This window comes from Microcaecilia unicolor, chromosome 3 (assembly GCF_901765095.1).
Source record: "Microcaecilia unicolor chromosome 3, aMicUni1.1, whole genome shotgun sequence".
Lineage (NCBI taxonomy): Eukaryota > Metazoa > Chordata > Amphibia > Gymnophiona > Siphonopidae > Microcaecilia > Microcaecilia unicolor.
The window spans coordinates 167,557,142-167,573,317 of record NC_044033.1 but is presented as its reverse complement, the minus strand read 5'-3'; the positions used below and the strand labels follow the sequence as shown (position 1 = coordinate 167,573,317).

The following is a 16,176-nucleotide window of genomic DNA, read 5'->3' as shown; positions in this document are numbered from 1 at the left end:
CTGGCCCATCTGTAGCTACGCCACTGCTCTGCAGAAAATTATTTTTTTTTTTTAGGTCATGGTTTGTGTGCACAGATCTCAAACTTACCGCGTGATTTTGAACTAGGATGAGTGCCACTAACACTTACTGCAGCTTAGTAAAAAAGGAGCCTGGTTTGTACATAACGTGATCCACTATTAAGTTTAATTCATTTCACCTGTGGATTTACTGGGGGGGGGGGGGGGGGGATATTTTTGTGATCTCTATGCAGATTTAATGTTGTCACTTGCTAAACTGAAAATAATTGTGCATTTGGTTAGAGTGAAGAAAACTGAAAAGAAATACTTACAGTCAGGTTTTCGACCACAGCTTCATAATCAACTGGAAGAGTCACACACATGAGAATTAAAGACCTAAAGTTCAAGAACCAGATTTCAAGTAAGAGGTCTCTAAAGAAACACAACCATCATACAGTATATGTCCACACCCATGTTTTAAGATTGCCATGCTATGTTTGTTCCAGAACTGTTTATTCCATTTAATGGAGATGGGGAGAAAAATAACAATAGGGGATCACACAGTCTGCAACCCCTCCCCCTCTTCCCCTCCCCAAATTGTCTAGAGGACACTAATAGCTAAACTGAAACTGCAAAAAAATTGACCCATTTGTATTTTGGGCATTTTTCACTAGATCCAATTGAAAAATCAAAACTGCATTAATTTTAGCATAAAGGGGGCAAATTTCAGACAGTCCGTGTAGCTACACAGTAACTATTGACCTTGAAGCTTGCCTACAGATACAGGTACTTTATGGTCAGTGTAGCTACCTTTTCTGCATATAACACTTTGCAGGAAAAGAAGCGCAATTTTGAAATTCCAATCTAAGTGCATTTTTTTTCTGCACCTCAGGGGCGTAACCAGACAGCAGATTTTGGGTGGGCCTAGGCAAGAAGTGGGTGGGCACCAAATGTTCTCTCCCCACCCCCACACCAAAAAAATATCTCAGCTGGTAGGAAAATGCTTCTCTCCAGTCTCCACCTTGGTAGTCTGCAGCAGGCTTGTGCTGAAAACTGAACATGCGAAGGTGCCAGTATTGTGGAGAGCAGCTTTTTCATTACCATGTGCTACTGTTGGATGGGCCTGAGCCCTAGGTGGGTGGGCCCCGGCCCACCCAGGCTCCCCTGTGGCTACGCCACTGCTGTACCTGCCTCCTCCTCCCCAAACATCTTCCCTCAATCTTCTACAATGAGATGAGCTGTGGAAGCCAATGCATTGATTTAGCATAGCATAGAAAGGCAATTTTTCAAACAGGCTAATTTTTCCCAGTAAACGATTTTGAAAACTGCTTTCAAAATAGTTAAGAATGTCTCAGTTCCTGGTCTTCTGCCTTTGTAAAATTTCCGATTCAGATTCTTTCCAAAAAATAAAAGAAAGAAACCCCCGTTCATTCCTAGTTCTACAATTTCTTGTAAATACCAAAATTCTCCCCTGAACTCTTCTTTTTCCCTTTCCCTTATACAGACAAAAATATTGATGTAACATGAAGGCACTGTTGTGAAGGAGAAGCCTTAAAAGAAAGCACCACTGCAGGGTAAATTTTCAATTAGAAAAGATGCCTAACAAGATGATATTCAAACACAGGGTAATCAATTAAATACCAAGTCTGAACATCTTCTTATTATGTGGGAAAATCTACATGTCTTCGTTTAGGTGAAACAAAAAGGGGCTGGAAAGTTGGACTTCTTCCACACACCCTGTGCAAATATGATGCACATTCATCTAATCCCTAATCCTAACATATAAGCAAGATGTAATATATAATTACAATTACAGTGAAAACATACAGTACATAACCTTTAATAAAGCAACAGATAATCCTATTTACATTTGCATATAGTTTTAAAATTAAAACCCAACTTGCAATGTTTCGGCATAAAGCCTGCAACAGGAAAACATAGCAGAGAATAAACATAGAAGCCAGATAGAAATGACAGTGCCATCCAGGGTTAATCTTATTTATATTTGTTTATAGACTGTGCACATCCTGTTGGGGGATTTTCAGCTTTGAGGTCTGATGCTCCCGGACTGCTTGAAAAATGCTGTTTGCAAGGTGACTCACAAGCAGCGTTTTTATTTACCATGGAAGTCATCAACTTACAGTGCTGAGATAATGCAGGTTCATGACTCCACCCCCCCCCCCCCCTTAAACATATAGGCCAATTTCATCAATATTTAGTAAATCATTTGATGATTTTATTGCTTTTTCATACAAAACTATTGCAGTTATATAAATCTAAATCGCACACAAAAAAATGTCCCCCTTTATATCAACAAACTCCCCCTATACTCCCTCTCATTGCCTTCGTTCAGTTCACAACATTCTTGTCCTCCTACCTCCCTCGGCCTTGCATCTCGCCATCTCCCATGAGGCAGCATTCACAGGGCCTTGCCTACGGTCATTGGCGCCCCCCTGCAGACTATCAGTTGGCGCCCCCCCCGTGTGGCATCTCCTTTCTCTCAACGTGCCCCTCCCCCCGCCGCTTGCTGTGCAGCTGAAGAGATAGATTCCTCACTTCACTTGCCCGGGTGTAGAGCTCGCAGAGGAACATGTCTAGGCGCTGATGGGGAGGGAAGGAGGAGAGCCGAGCCTGAGCGCTGCGTGCGGGAAGGCAGCAGCACATGCACATAGGCGCCGACGCGATACGGTTTATTTTTTTAATTTTGAAATAGAACTCGACCGGCAGCGGCACCCTTGAAGGCAGGCGCCCCCCTGCGGTGCTTACCCCGCTTACTGGGTTGGCACGGCCCTGAGCATTCACTTATTTAGGCCCTCAGTTCCGGAACTTACTCACTCTGTACATCAAGAACCAACCCTCCGTCACCACATTGAAGGGGTTTCTAAAAACCCACCTCTTTTCTGAGACTTTTGGCTCTCTTGCTGTTTGAGACTTTCTTACCTTCTTCCTACTTTCCTCTTCTCCCCTCCTCTCCACCTATGCCCTTCTCAGTTACCCTCTGTTGTCACCCTCCTTTCTTCTTCCTCCCCTTCAACTGCTATTTTATATTGTAAACCACACAGATGTCTTGCAGACTCATTGCAATATTTTATTTAATTTTATTTATGTTACATTTGTATCCCACATTTTCCCACCTTTTTGTAGGCTCAATGTGACTTACATAGTACCGTAAACGGCGTTTGAACAATACAAGGTGAAATTGTGGTAGAATGGGTTGAATGTGTGGTAAATACAATTGGGGGAACTAGAGAGGGAGAGGAAGAGTTGAGGTATGTCCATTATGGTCTTTGGTTACGTTGTGTCGCAGGTATCCAGGTTTTTTTTATTTTGGGTCGGTGGGGTAGGCTTTTCTGTATGTGAAGAACAATAGATCATGCAATATAACAAGTCACTAAGCTGTTAACATGTGCTATCAATCAATAAGGTACTTTAATAGCCTTCTTTGTTAAACTATACAGCGCTGCGTAACCCTAGTAGCGCTCTAGAAATGTTAAGTAGTAGTAGTAGTAGCATGTCATAAGTTATACTTTAACCACCTAATCTAGGTAGGGAATGTGCTTTAGATTTCATGCAGCAGCTAACACAGAGCAGTTAATGCCACCTCAAGATGTGTAGCTAACTGCATAGAGTGATCTGATGTATCTTTTCTGAGGAAGTCCTGAGGAAACTTCTCTGAGGGGCCCTTTTACAAAGGCATGTAAGAGCCTACACACATCCAGCCTGTGCCAAATCAGCATTACTGCCCAGCTACTGTGTGCCCCTGATGGTAATTCTGAATTTGGTGCGTGCCGAAAACACACGGTAGAAAATATTTTCTGTTTTCTAATGCAGGGCACTTACCCAGTGGAAAATGGCAGTGGGCACTTGATGCATGCTTACCACCTAGGTAGCACATGAGACCTTACCGCTAAGTCAATGGATGGCAGTAAGGTCTCACGCCGAAAATGGACACGTACTGGGTTTTTTTCATTTTGCCGCACGTCCATTTTCTGGCCCCTTAAAAAAAGGCCCTTTTTTCCAGGATGCAGTAAAAATGGCCTGGCGCATGCCCAAAAGACACGCTTGTACTGCCGCAAGCCACTTTCTGCTAAGGCTTAGTAAAAGGGCCTCTGAATAAGTGAATATTTCTTTGTGATTGAGTAGATGTAGTGACTTAAAGCTTGGGATAAAACTTGTGGATTTATTGTTAAAGTTTGCTTTAATTTCATTTAGAAAAAGCAAAAATTATTTATTAGCAAGTCTAGAGTCTAATATTCATTTGCTTCAGTTTAAATTTAGTTGTTACAGCCCTCAAACATTAAAAGATCGGTATTAGATTGACTAGAGTCTAAAATTCCTTTGCCTTCTCCACTTATCCTCTAAAACTCCCACCTACCCTTGACATCTCTCTTAATTTCTAGTCAATTATCCCAGTTAAGAGGACAAGAGGGAAATCTGTCATCACAGGGTATTTTCATCAGCAACTGATTCACCATAACCAACAAATTATTTGCAGCTCATTGAGAAAAAAACACAACATAAAAGCATAAAATATACACTGTGGGGTGAATTCTACATATGGCACTGAAAAAAACTGACATTATTATATTAGCAAAGGGTCCCATTTTATGCAATGCGACCCTGTGCTAAGATAGTATGACTTGTGGTAAAATTACCAGTCTTTAATGGTAGGTCAAGTTGATAATACCAGTTAGGGGTTGGGGGGGGGGAGTTAAACAACAACAATCAAGATATTATTTTATGGTAAACAGAGATCAGCCTCATGCTATTTTCATAGCCAAGATTTACAGATTAATATAGGAGAACCCATCCCATCTATAGCACATAAAAATGACCCATCATTTCACAACTCACTGCCTTCAGGGCCTGGGTGGGGTATATTTCCCCTGCAATTATTAGACATGGTCAATACCAACTAGACAAACCAGAGGTCATGAAATTGGACTTCATTCAAAATAATATATGTCAGGAATCAAAAAACTAAGTTACACAATAAGTCATATGAAATAGTTGAATAACTACATACAAGAGAAATACTCATCTGGAACATTTCTGGGTCTCAAACGAGCTGCAGGTCCTGATACCACCACAAAATTGTCAACCTTGTCAAGGTACGAGCTCAGGTGTGCTGTTTTCTTACAGCTACCCTGTTCCATTCCTGTGAAAAACATAAAAGAGACTAGCCTTTTTTCATCTACATTAAGCTTACAGAACAGTTTTCTAAGCTGTTTCTGCAGGTAAAAACAGTGTTTTAACCACTGAAATAGGTTTCTATAAAACTGCTATCACCAGGGTTGGACTGACCATTGGAACAATGGGGCAGTGCCCAAGGGCCCACAACAGTAGGAAGCCCAGTGTGACCTAAAATCTATCTAATTTAACCACTTTTGATAGTTGGTTGGGGGACCCATGACCCTTTTTGCCTGAAGACTGCCCCTGGCTGTACTGAGGGCAATTAAATTCATGCTGATAGTACAACTACACGTGACCATCTGCAGTTCAAGTTCAATTAACGATTCATATACTGCCTATCAAAACAGCTAGGTGGTTAAGAATAATAAGAAGAATAATAAGTAATGTAAATAAGCAAGAAAGGAAATGGCATTCTTCCAATAAAGAGGTAGAAAAAGAACTAAAGAAAAAAAAAGAAAGGTGGGCTAGTGTGCTGTACATTACAGCATATATGGCTCAGTACTCCCAAAAAGCTTTCACTTCAACCTATATTTCTACCACGTTTCTATATACCACCACAGACTTAAGGTCTTATACAGGGAAGTCTCATAATGTCACCTGGCTTCTGTCCTCAAATTGTATCGGGACCTTTAAGCTTCTGTGACTACTTGTAATCACTGACTAGAACCCCCACCACCACTGTATCTCACAGCACAGTGGTATGATGGTATCTCTATTTTTGTATATTTTTCTTTTATGTATTTTGTTTATAGCTTTTAACTTTTTATCTTCACTGTGTGTTGGGTCTGTGGGTACTTTCTAGGAACTATGGACCACTGGGAGTGTGGCCACAGTAACCTAGTAATCATAGGGGATAATTTGAGAGTAGGAGACTCGCCCAAGGCGGTTGGGACTCGGTCAGTGGGAGGAGGGTGCTGGTGTAGAGCACAAGCAGCAGGTGCAGGTGGACCTGAGCTGTGCTGGGAATAGACCCTCTAAGTGGCCGTGGGGTCGCCCCAGGCGGGTGGCTAAGCATTTTGCGACACAGATTTTTTGCTGTCCTAACTTTATGTACTTACTTAACTGGTTAGAAGATTGAATATTGCGACTAACTGGTTAAGTGCCAGTTCCACCCAAGCTCTGCCCACAAACCACCTCGGCACTAACCCAACAGTACAAAGGTGATCAGATAACTGCCCGGTCCGGAACCACTGATTATCGGCAGCTGGCCCACAGTATAGTTTAATTGGGCAGGGTCTTTTCTTGTTAAAACCACCATATTTAATGAACCCACAGACTCTAGACTTTATACCAAAAAAATCCATATTGACCAGTATATATATCAAGAATATATACTAGAAACAGCTTATACTTAATTTGTACAAGCTTCATTCATTCAAACTGAGCTCAAACATCCAAAAGGTGTGTGTGTATTTGTATAAATCACTTTGACCTTCTTGATTAGTAAAGCGGGATAGTAATATGTTCACTTTTACAGACTGCCAACTTTTTCAACAATACGGCGATGGCGTTCTTCATCACAAATGCGGACAGCACTTCAGTTCTCGTTTAAAGTTGCAGTCACATGATCCCTTCCAGTCTATCACAAATCTTCTCCTCTTTACTCATACTTTTTGGTTAATTCACATTCTAATTTAAAACTACTTTTGGAATATTTTGATCGTTTGTCCACAGCTTTTATGGCTTTGACGGATTAACTATCCAATGAAGGTAATGCGTGGCTGTATATGCCTTTATAAAACAAACAATCTCAACAGTATCCCTAGTAGTTTACAAATGCTCTCACACAAAAAAATGACACCTGCTTTAAAGCAGATGCAACTATGTATGTGTACTCTATTCCCCTCATTATTCAAATCTATTGAACTGGCCAGAAATGGCCTAACTGCTAATATTTAGTGCGAGATAACCGGTTAACTCTGCTGAATATTGCTGGTTAGCTCTGAAAAGATAACCAGTTATATCATGCAATAACCGGCAATATTCAGTGCTGACTGGCTAAGTTTAGCAACCAAACTGGACCGCCTAAATAGCAGGCCTACCTTTGACCACTATAAACTTAACCGGCCAGTGCTGAATATTGACATAGCTGGTTAAGTTTGAGCCTGCAAAAAAAAACCCAAAACATAAAAAACAGATATTCAATGCCAGTCACCAGAAACAGCCTGGCACTGAATATCTGGGGTCAGTGCCAATCGGGCACTTAGGCGGAATGAATATAGGCCTCTACTCTCCTACGTGTATATTTTGCAATGTATGGGCACATCTCACTATTTTTAAGTTCTTCCCAAAAGCAGCCCCTGGAAATGCTTGACATGAACTTCATATAAGAACATGTGCCATTGTCAGCACACCTACTTACAAATTTGAATGGGGATTTCTAACAACCATTTTTATGCTTTACATGTAAAAATAATTTATAAAATTACCCTTTAGTCTATCAACTTTTAAGGGGTAAATTCTATAAATGGCGCCCTAAAAATCAGCGCCGTAAAACCACACAGTTAGCGCTATTCTGTAAGCTACGCTTAAAGTTAGGCGTAGTTTATAGAATATGCTCATGTGCCATTCTGGCAACTAAAATTTAAGCACACCCATTTAGGCCACCTAAAACCAGGCCTAAATACCTGTGCCTAAGCACAGATCGGGTGTATTCTATAATAGTGAACATAGTTTTTTGAAATGCCCACTACCTGCCCAATCCATGTCCACACCCCTTTTTTGACTCTGCACATTAGAATTTACACACACCGTGTTATAGAATACACCTAGAAAGTTGTGCACGTAAATTCTAATTAAAGCTAATTAGTTCAGCTAATTGGTTAAGTACCAATTATCAGCGCTGATTAGCTTCTTGATCAATTAAGTTGTGTGCGCAATTTGACCATGCAGCCAATTAGCACACACAACTTAAAGTGGCACATATAGAATTTGAGGGTTAGTGAATAAATAACAATAGTATCTTGACATCGTAATGCAAGACAACAATGTTCTGAGAAAACTCATGACTAAGCTAATACTCATAGCGAAAGTTTATTCTTTAAAGTTAAAGGAAATGCAAGACAGCTGGGCCTTATGGTATAGCCCAGGGGTAGGCAACGCCAGTCTTCGAGAGCCGCAGGTAGGTCAGGTTTTCAGGATATCCACAATGAATATGCATGAACTTGATTTGCATACACTGCCTCCATGGTATGCAAATCTATCTCCTGCATATTCATTGTGGATATCCTGAAAACCTGACCTGCTTGCGGCTCTCGAGGACCGGAGTTGCCTACCCCTGGTATAGCCAATGGTGAATATAACCTCTTTGCAAAATAAATAAATAAAATACTTTGCAAGAGGACAACTGCGATTTCATGATGTTGAAAGAGAAGAGGCAACAGGATCAGTGGGATATAAAATGCAAGGATAAAATCTTGGCACTAGAAATTTAATATAGCCAAAAACAGGTTTCCATGTATTTTTCCATACTCTAAATTGACATTAGGCTAGTCACTTAAGTATACAGAAATCAACATTACCATGATCTGATAAAAGAATGATGTTCAAGCATTTGTCTAAGTTCATTTGTTTAAGACCATCCATCAGCATTCCTACTATGTCATCCACTCTCAGTAATGCCTTAATAACCTGGAAATTAAAATAAGAAAACTAAATTAATGTATTGTAAATGGGCCAAAAGTAATTTATTTATAAAGACATCCACATCACACCCTCCTTAGAGTCAGCAGCAAAGTATGCCTAATTGAGAGCTGCTCTTTTGCCAGGTATTATCAAATCATTGAGCCAACAAATGGGTGGGATAATGTGGGATACAAATGCAATAAATAATAATAATAATCAAACATGCAATGCAAATTGAAAACACAGCAAAACGGTTTTAGTTTTTGCAACTAAGGATTTTCCATGCTCGTCTCAAGTGTTGAAAAGAGAACGAGATAAGCACAAAGAATCCTCAATTGCAAAAATAATGAAGAGATAGAGAGCGAAAGAGGAAAGCACAGCCTGCCAGAAAAATCCAGCTATGTCCTTGACAAACATCTGACGGGTGCACATTTTTGCTCTCATTTTGCCTCTAGAAATCCCCTGTTCAGCTTTGACCTCATGTGCTGGAGTGTACTAGTCTTGCTTGTATACCACTTGGAAGTCAGCAAAAAGATTCAGGAAAAAAAAAAAAAATTTTAAACCCCATGAAAACCAGCAAGCTCAGATCAGCATGATCACATTGTTTAGCCAAATCGTGCCATCGAGATTCCTCTCTTAACAGACTCATATTAATATCAGGCCGACATAGGTATTAAAATAGAATGTTTGTACATTTGGGAAGCTTGCCAGGTGCCCTTGGCCTGGATTGGCCGCTGTCGTGGACAGGATGCTGGGCTCGATGGACCCTTGGTCTTTTCCCAGTATGGCATTACTTATGTACTTATTGTTGGAATGTAATTGTATTTTACATGCATTGCCTGTCACCTATTATTTCTCTGTGATTACTCTGTGACCTCTGATGTGAATTACTTAGAGAGGTCACACAGCTATGCAACTTCCTGTGGGGGTTAGACACAGCAGATGCAGCACATGGAGCACATGGAGCTCATGATCTCTCCTAACCTGAGAGGATCTATGGTGGTGTGAGCATCCATTACCATCTAAGCACATGGAAGGAGCTGATAATACAAATGTATAGTAATATGTATATATAAGCCTGTCTGATTATAATCTAACTACAAACTGTGAGTAAACAGATGTTTTGTTACTTCAACTTTAAAGTGACTCAGCAGTGAATTATTCAGGGGTGAATGAGAGAGAGATGAAGAAAGAAATTAACATTTCTAAAGCTGAAGCTGTGTGTACTAAAATCTGTTAATTATTTACTACAAATAATCCAACACTTATGTACTATATATGTAAAAGAGCAGCCATTTACCCAGATCTTGCGAAACTGAGTGGAGGGTAGGTATTCTATGCAATTTAGTAGGAACTTTGTAGCTCCTCATTTGTATATGATAAGCTTTCATTTGCATGTTCACACTAATATCTTTCAGGACCCTTTAAATCCTTTTTGTGTAGAGATTGTTATGCTTACTGCTGGATTCTATTTAGGGTGCCTAGAGATCCATGCCAAAATCCAGGCGTATTCAATAACAACACACGTAACTTAATTGGCTTAACAAGCTAATCAGCATTGATAATAGCATTTAACAAGCAACAATGAGCACTAATTGCCAATAATTAGATTTTACGCACACAACTCGCTAAGCATATTCTGTAATGAATTGCACCTAAATTCTAACATGCGCAGTTCAAAAAGGGTATGGCTACAGGCGAGGAAATGGGCGTCACAAATTTATGCGCATAGTTATAGAATATGGCCCAGTGCATGTAAATTTACGCACAGGAATTTACGCCACATTTTCATCGGTGTAAATGAAGGTGCCTAGTTTTATTTATTTATTCATTCATTTATGCATTCTTGTATTTCACTGTTACCCAAAAACAAGTTTCGGTTCAAAGTGGCTTACAGTTTATGGTTTGCAATGTGGTGCAGTTACATTTTCTTTTTTACAGTCAAGATTTGGGGAGAGCGTCAATAGCTTATGTGTTTAGTAGTGTCCTTTTTGAGGAGGTAGGTTAACTACTGAACTGATAATAGTTAGTGATGCTTCCTGTTGCTTTTGGTATTGAGTTCCACCATTTGGAGCCCAGGAAGCTGAAGCCTGCTGTGTAGATGGTTTTGACAGGTAGATGGTTTTGAAGGTTACGCTTCTACAGTTGGGTAAGTGAAAGAGTAGATATCCTCTGGTTTCTGGGCTTGCATTTCTTGGGGACAGGTCGATCATGTTTAGCATATATTCAGGTGCCATTCCAAATAGTATTTTGAAAATGAGGGTGTTCATCTTGAAAACTATCTTGCCTTGATTAATTTTAAGCACGGGGATATCAACTAAGCGCATTCTATATACCATGCCTAAATCTAGGCGCTGTTAATAGAAAACCCTTAGGCAGAAATGATTACCACGCAGATTTTTTACGCATCTTATATAGAATCTGGACCTTAGTGTGCAGATAAAGATTTCAACATCCACACTAATACGTAGACCTGTAGGCCTCACCTGGGTACAAGCTCATTTAACAGCAGCATTTTAAATTATTTTTTAGTATTTTGCAAGACTAATGCAAAAATATAACTAGAAGCATAAAACATGGCAGCATAGAAAGTTACATACATGGCATCAGCTATGTTAGGTAAAGTGCCATCTGCTGGTTTGAGACTAGAACCATATTAGAGCTTTTCCCGGATTTCGTCCTTTGCTGGTGACATCAGTTCCTTCCCAGCATTGTTTTATCCTGAAACATGATTAATCCATTTTTTTTGTAATCAGTTATTCAACTAAGGGGCCCTTTTACTGAACTACATTAAGCAGCTAGCACAGGTTTCACCATGCAATAGCAGTTAACTCTAACCCGCACTAACTTTGCTATCTGTGATTGTTGCTGTGCTGTAGTTCCTATTGCTTTCTGAGTCCCAAAAGCCCCACCCACCTGTGAATCCCAGAAGGTCTGCTGTATCCCTATTGCTCGCTCAGTTCCTGAAATCCCACCCACCCACAAATCCTGGAAGGTGATGTCACCAGTAGTTGCAAGGCTGACTCTTTAAATTCCTGTGCTTTAGCAGTAGCATCTGTGCTGTGGTGACGACATCATAAGACCACTACCAAGGAGCAGGTCCTGTTCCTTGGGCATCTCTGCACAGCGCTGACTATAATTAGCTTTAGGATAGGTTTTCCTCTAATGAGGATACTTTATTTGGTTTGATCTCTCCTTAGGCTTTCCCTCGGCTTCGAATCTACTACTATGTGAACCTGTCTCTCCATGGGCTCATTCGATATCCCAGATTTGTAGGGCTGCAGATTACGTGGCAGAGAGAAGCTTCCTATCAAACCTATAGCAAGGACTCTTATATGAGTTCTATACCCACCTCTGCAAACTCTTCTGCCATCATTTGAATCTGGTATCTGTTTGCATGAGCTAACATCATTGTCTGGGCATGTGTGAGTTTTAGTCTTGGGTGTGAACGTGTCCTTTTATATCCCTGAGCACCCTTTTCCCAGCATATTCCTGTGTAATAATTTAGTTTGAGCTGATGTCTCCTAATTAACCAAGAGGTGTGGATTCCTTTGAAGGTCCAGTAGTTGGAGTCACATCATCTGGCTCCCTTTTGTTGTGCTCAGGACTGGTTTTGGTATCTTTTGTTGCTCTAAAGCACAGGTGTTAAGACCTTTAAACTACACCCAAAGGGGTAGAAGACATCCTGTCTATCTGTACTGGCACCACCAAAAATCAGACTAATTGGGGGGGGGGGGGGGGGGGTTAGGTCAGGGCTGCGTGCAAAATCTCCCAGATGCCTTTAGCTGACATTCTGAGTAGATCTTGAAGCCTCAGTTACGCTCTCAGGTTAAGCTCTGAACTGATGTTGACAATAGGGACTTTATGTCCCTCATGTTATAGAAAGCTTTAATTTTATCCAACATATTTCCGGACCCACTCACATCGGTAGACATTCTTTAGAACTAATCTTCTCATCCAAAGAACTTGCAGGATCTTTTTCTACAACAACCTGTATCAAGGTCTCCTTGGTCTGATCATTCCATGGTTTTCTAGAGAGATGATCTATGTGACTCCATGGTTTTCTAGAGACATGATCGAGTTAGAGCATGTATTATGGAGGAAGGAAAGGAGATCGAGAAATTGTCCAATTTTACACAATTGGAGTATAACAACTGTCTGGATGAATGTCAGAAACAGTCTTTGTTGACAAAGAAGTCTTTTTATGATAAGAGAATTCAGGAAGCAGACTCCTCTCCACAAGAGTTGTTCAGGGTTGTAACCCAGTTGGCTAAGAAATGAGAATTAATAGATGACAATTGACAGGATTTTGCAGGAGCATTCTTTCAGAAAGTGGAGAGCATTAGAGTTGCTTTTCTGTCTCAGGCTTTTCCAGTTATAGAGGGTAATGAAGATGTAGTTGACAGATGGTGTGAATTCTCTACCGTAACTGTAGCTCAGGTAGAAAAAGTGTTTTTCTGCAGTGAATAGCTCCTCTAATTTGTTGGATGTTTGTTCTCCTACATTATTAAAATTATTAAGGAAAGAATTTTCTCCATTTATTACTCGGATGATCAATAAAGTTTTGGAGATGAGATTTATCCAGCAATCTTCACGACAAATGAATGTGAGATCTTTTTTGAAGGCTGATTGGTTAGAGAGTTCAGAGGTAGGGAACTATAGACCTGTCTCATCTCTTCTTTTTGTAGCAAAAATCCTGGAAAAGTTGGTGTTATACCAACTCCAGGATTTTCTGGAGGAATTTCAAATTTTGAATGAATGCCATTATGGTGACTTTAGATGTGTCTGCAGCCTTTGCCACTGTTCATCATGATCTGTTATTAGGATGTTTAGAAGAGATGGGAACTGGAAGGAAGGTCTTCTCATGGTTTGGTTCCTTCCTGAAAGGTAGGTCGGTTCAAGGTTGAGACTAAGCTCAACATTCAAGTTGGATGAATATTATTTCAGGAGTTCATCAAGATTCAGTCCTCTCACCAGTACTTTTTTACATGTATCTGGTGTCCCTCTGTAAATTGTTAAAAGGGCTGGGTTCTTACAGGCTTTATGTTGATGATGTTCAATTTTTTTCCCTACTGAGGGGTCAGTTGGAGTACCATGCAATTGTTTGCAATCATTTTTGTCTACGATTGAATGCTGGATGATAGAGAACAGACTTAAAATAAATATGGCAAAAATTTGGATTATGATTCTTTCAACTTGTTCTGATCTGAATTTTCCAGATCAATTTGAAAAGGGGGAGACAGTGATAAGTATTAAGCATGAGGGTAAATATTTAGGCATGATGTTAGATTCTTCTCTATCATTAACAACTCATGCGAATAGTTTGGTTAAACATATCTTTAAACTGAAATTGCTTAGACATTTGAGAGACCTGTTGTCAGAAGACAATTTCAGGACAGTAATTCATGCTCATATCATGCTGTTATTCGATTACTGTAATGCTTTGTTGCTGGGGGCTCCTGGGTATGTGATGCCAATGCTCCAGGTTGCACAGAATGTGGTGGCATGAGTGTTGTCAGGGGGGAGCAGATATGATCATATTACCCCTATTCTAATAAAGTACCATTGGCTGCCAGTAAAGTGGCATATGAAATTTAAGATTTTGACTCTCAATTCATAAATGTATTTACAGAGAGGCACCTCTGTTGTCATCATCCTTGTTGAGGAGTCATCATACGCAGTGACCCCTCCGCTCTAGTGGTCAATTCTTGTTGGATATTCCGTCAGTAAAGCAAGTTTGTTTAAATGACAACTGGTAGAAGATGTTCCAGGTGGAGGATGTTAGATTATGGATCCAGAAATTGGAAAATTATTTACAATTCCAGAAACGTTTAAAGGCTTTTCTGTTTGCCAGGGCCTTTGATTTGAATTACGAGTGACTGTCAGCAAGGCTATTATATCTAACTATTGACCAACAGCACATTTCCTATTTGTTTCAAAGCTTGCTAAATATCGGGTGGCTGATCACTTAAATTCTTTTTAGGATCAACATGCTGTATTACATCCAAATGAGACAGGATTTCATATTAATTATAGCAGTGCTTTGGTAGGTCCTGTGACAAATATTCAAAAAATGCTGAGTGAAGGAGAAATTGTCTTATTGTTATCTATTGACCTCTCCACAGTATTTGATTTAGTGAACCATCAGTTGCTGTTAAACTGCTTGTGTGATATTGGCTTGCTTGCCAATCTTTCACAATGGTGTCATTCATATCTATCAGATCATGTTTATCAGGTTTTCTAGGGGTCTGAATATTCATCAGGCTTTTCCCTTCCATGTGGGGTGCCTCAGAACTTGTTGTTCGCACCAATTTTGTTCAACATCTTCTTAGTGCCCTTAGCAGCGCTGAATCAGTCTTTAGGTTTTATCCCCCACATTTATGCAGTTGATATTGAAATTTTAGTAGCACTGGATGTGTGGGATGCCCAATCCTTCAATGGTCTGAGTTCTGTTTTTTCCTCAGATTACTCAATGGCTGGGAATACACAGAATGCAACTGAATATGAATAAAACCCAAGAAGGGAGTTCTTTGTAGATCTACATATAGAATTCCCTCTTTTCCATTATTAATTGAAGGGACACAGGAACTGAAAGGTACTGGGGGTATTACTTGCCGACGATGGCCAGCGTTTCGCTGCTTCTTTAGGGTCTCGGATGGAGAGCTGTGCGTGTGTCCCATTTTCGGCCCGAGACCCTGAAGAAGCAGCGAAATGGTGGCCATCGTCGGTTCAGAGTGGGAAGTGAAGGACTACACAGCGCAACACCAGAACAAGCAACTTCCATTATGCACCACTTCTAAAAAGATAAGTGCAATAGTGTATAGTGGATATCACATAGAAGTGATTTACACCTGCATGATAAATATAAAAGTATGCAAGTTGCTTCATAATTTTTGACCACAGATATTGTAAGAAGTTTGTATCTGTGGCATTAGAAGGTTTTTTGGCCTATGATGAAGAGAAGACCTTATAGGTCTGTTTAAGCTCCTTGGAGCTCTTTGAGTATTTGGTTGATGGTTCTGTAACTCCAAGATTATAGTGCTTGTATAAACTTGGCCATCTGGCTGTACCACTGGTACATACCATGTATAAACTGCAGTGTATACTTCACATCCACTCTCTCCCCATAACCTGTTCAGTTTCCACCCTCTAGCATGCAGTTAACATGAAAATTAGTACGTGCTGTCATGCTAGTGCAATAACAGGGTATGTTAATTCATGCATTAACTGCTTAATGTACTTTAGCAAAGAGGCCCTTATATGTCTTTATTAAATTACCCCAGAAATTGTGGACATTTATATCTGCTCAGAAGCAGCTGTTAAATGTTCATGTTTAAAGTATGCGTGAACATGCATATTTCA

General features: G+C 40.1%; 1 protein-coding gene across 1 annotated transcript in view; it reads right to left on the bottom strand.

The window, feature by feature from the left end:
* Window positions 1-16,176, bottom strand: part of ENPP1 (ectonucleotide pyrophosphatase/phosphodiesterase 1) — a 221,123-nt gene that overhangs the window by 54,058 nt on the left and 150,889 nt on the right. Inside the window, exons 12-14 of the mRNA XM_030196551.1 lie at window positions 8,712-8,820; window positions 5,024-5,155; window positions 330-361 (exon numbers count right to left, since the gene is read on the bottom strand). Of these exons, the coding sequence (XP_030052411.1) occupies window positions 330-361; window positions 5,024-5,155; window positions 8,712-8,820 (273 nt within the window). The remainder of the gene's footprint in view (window positions 1-329; window positions 362-5,023; window positions 5,156-8,711; window positions 8,821-16,176) is intronic.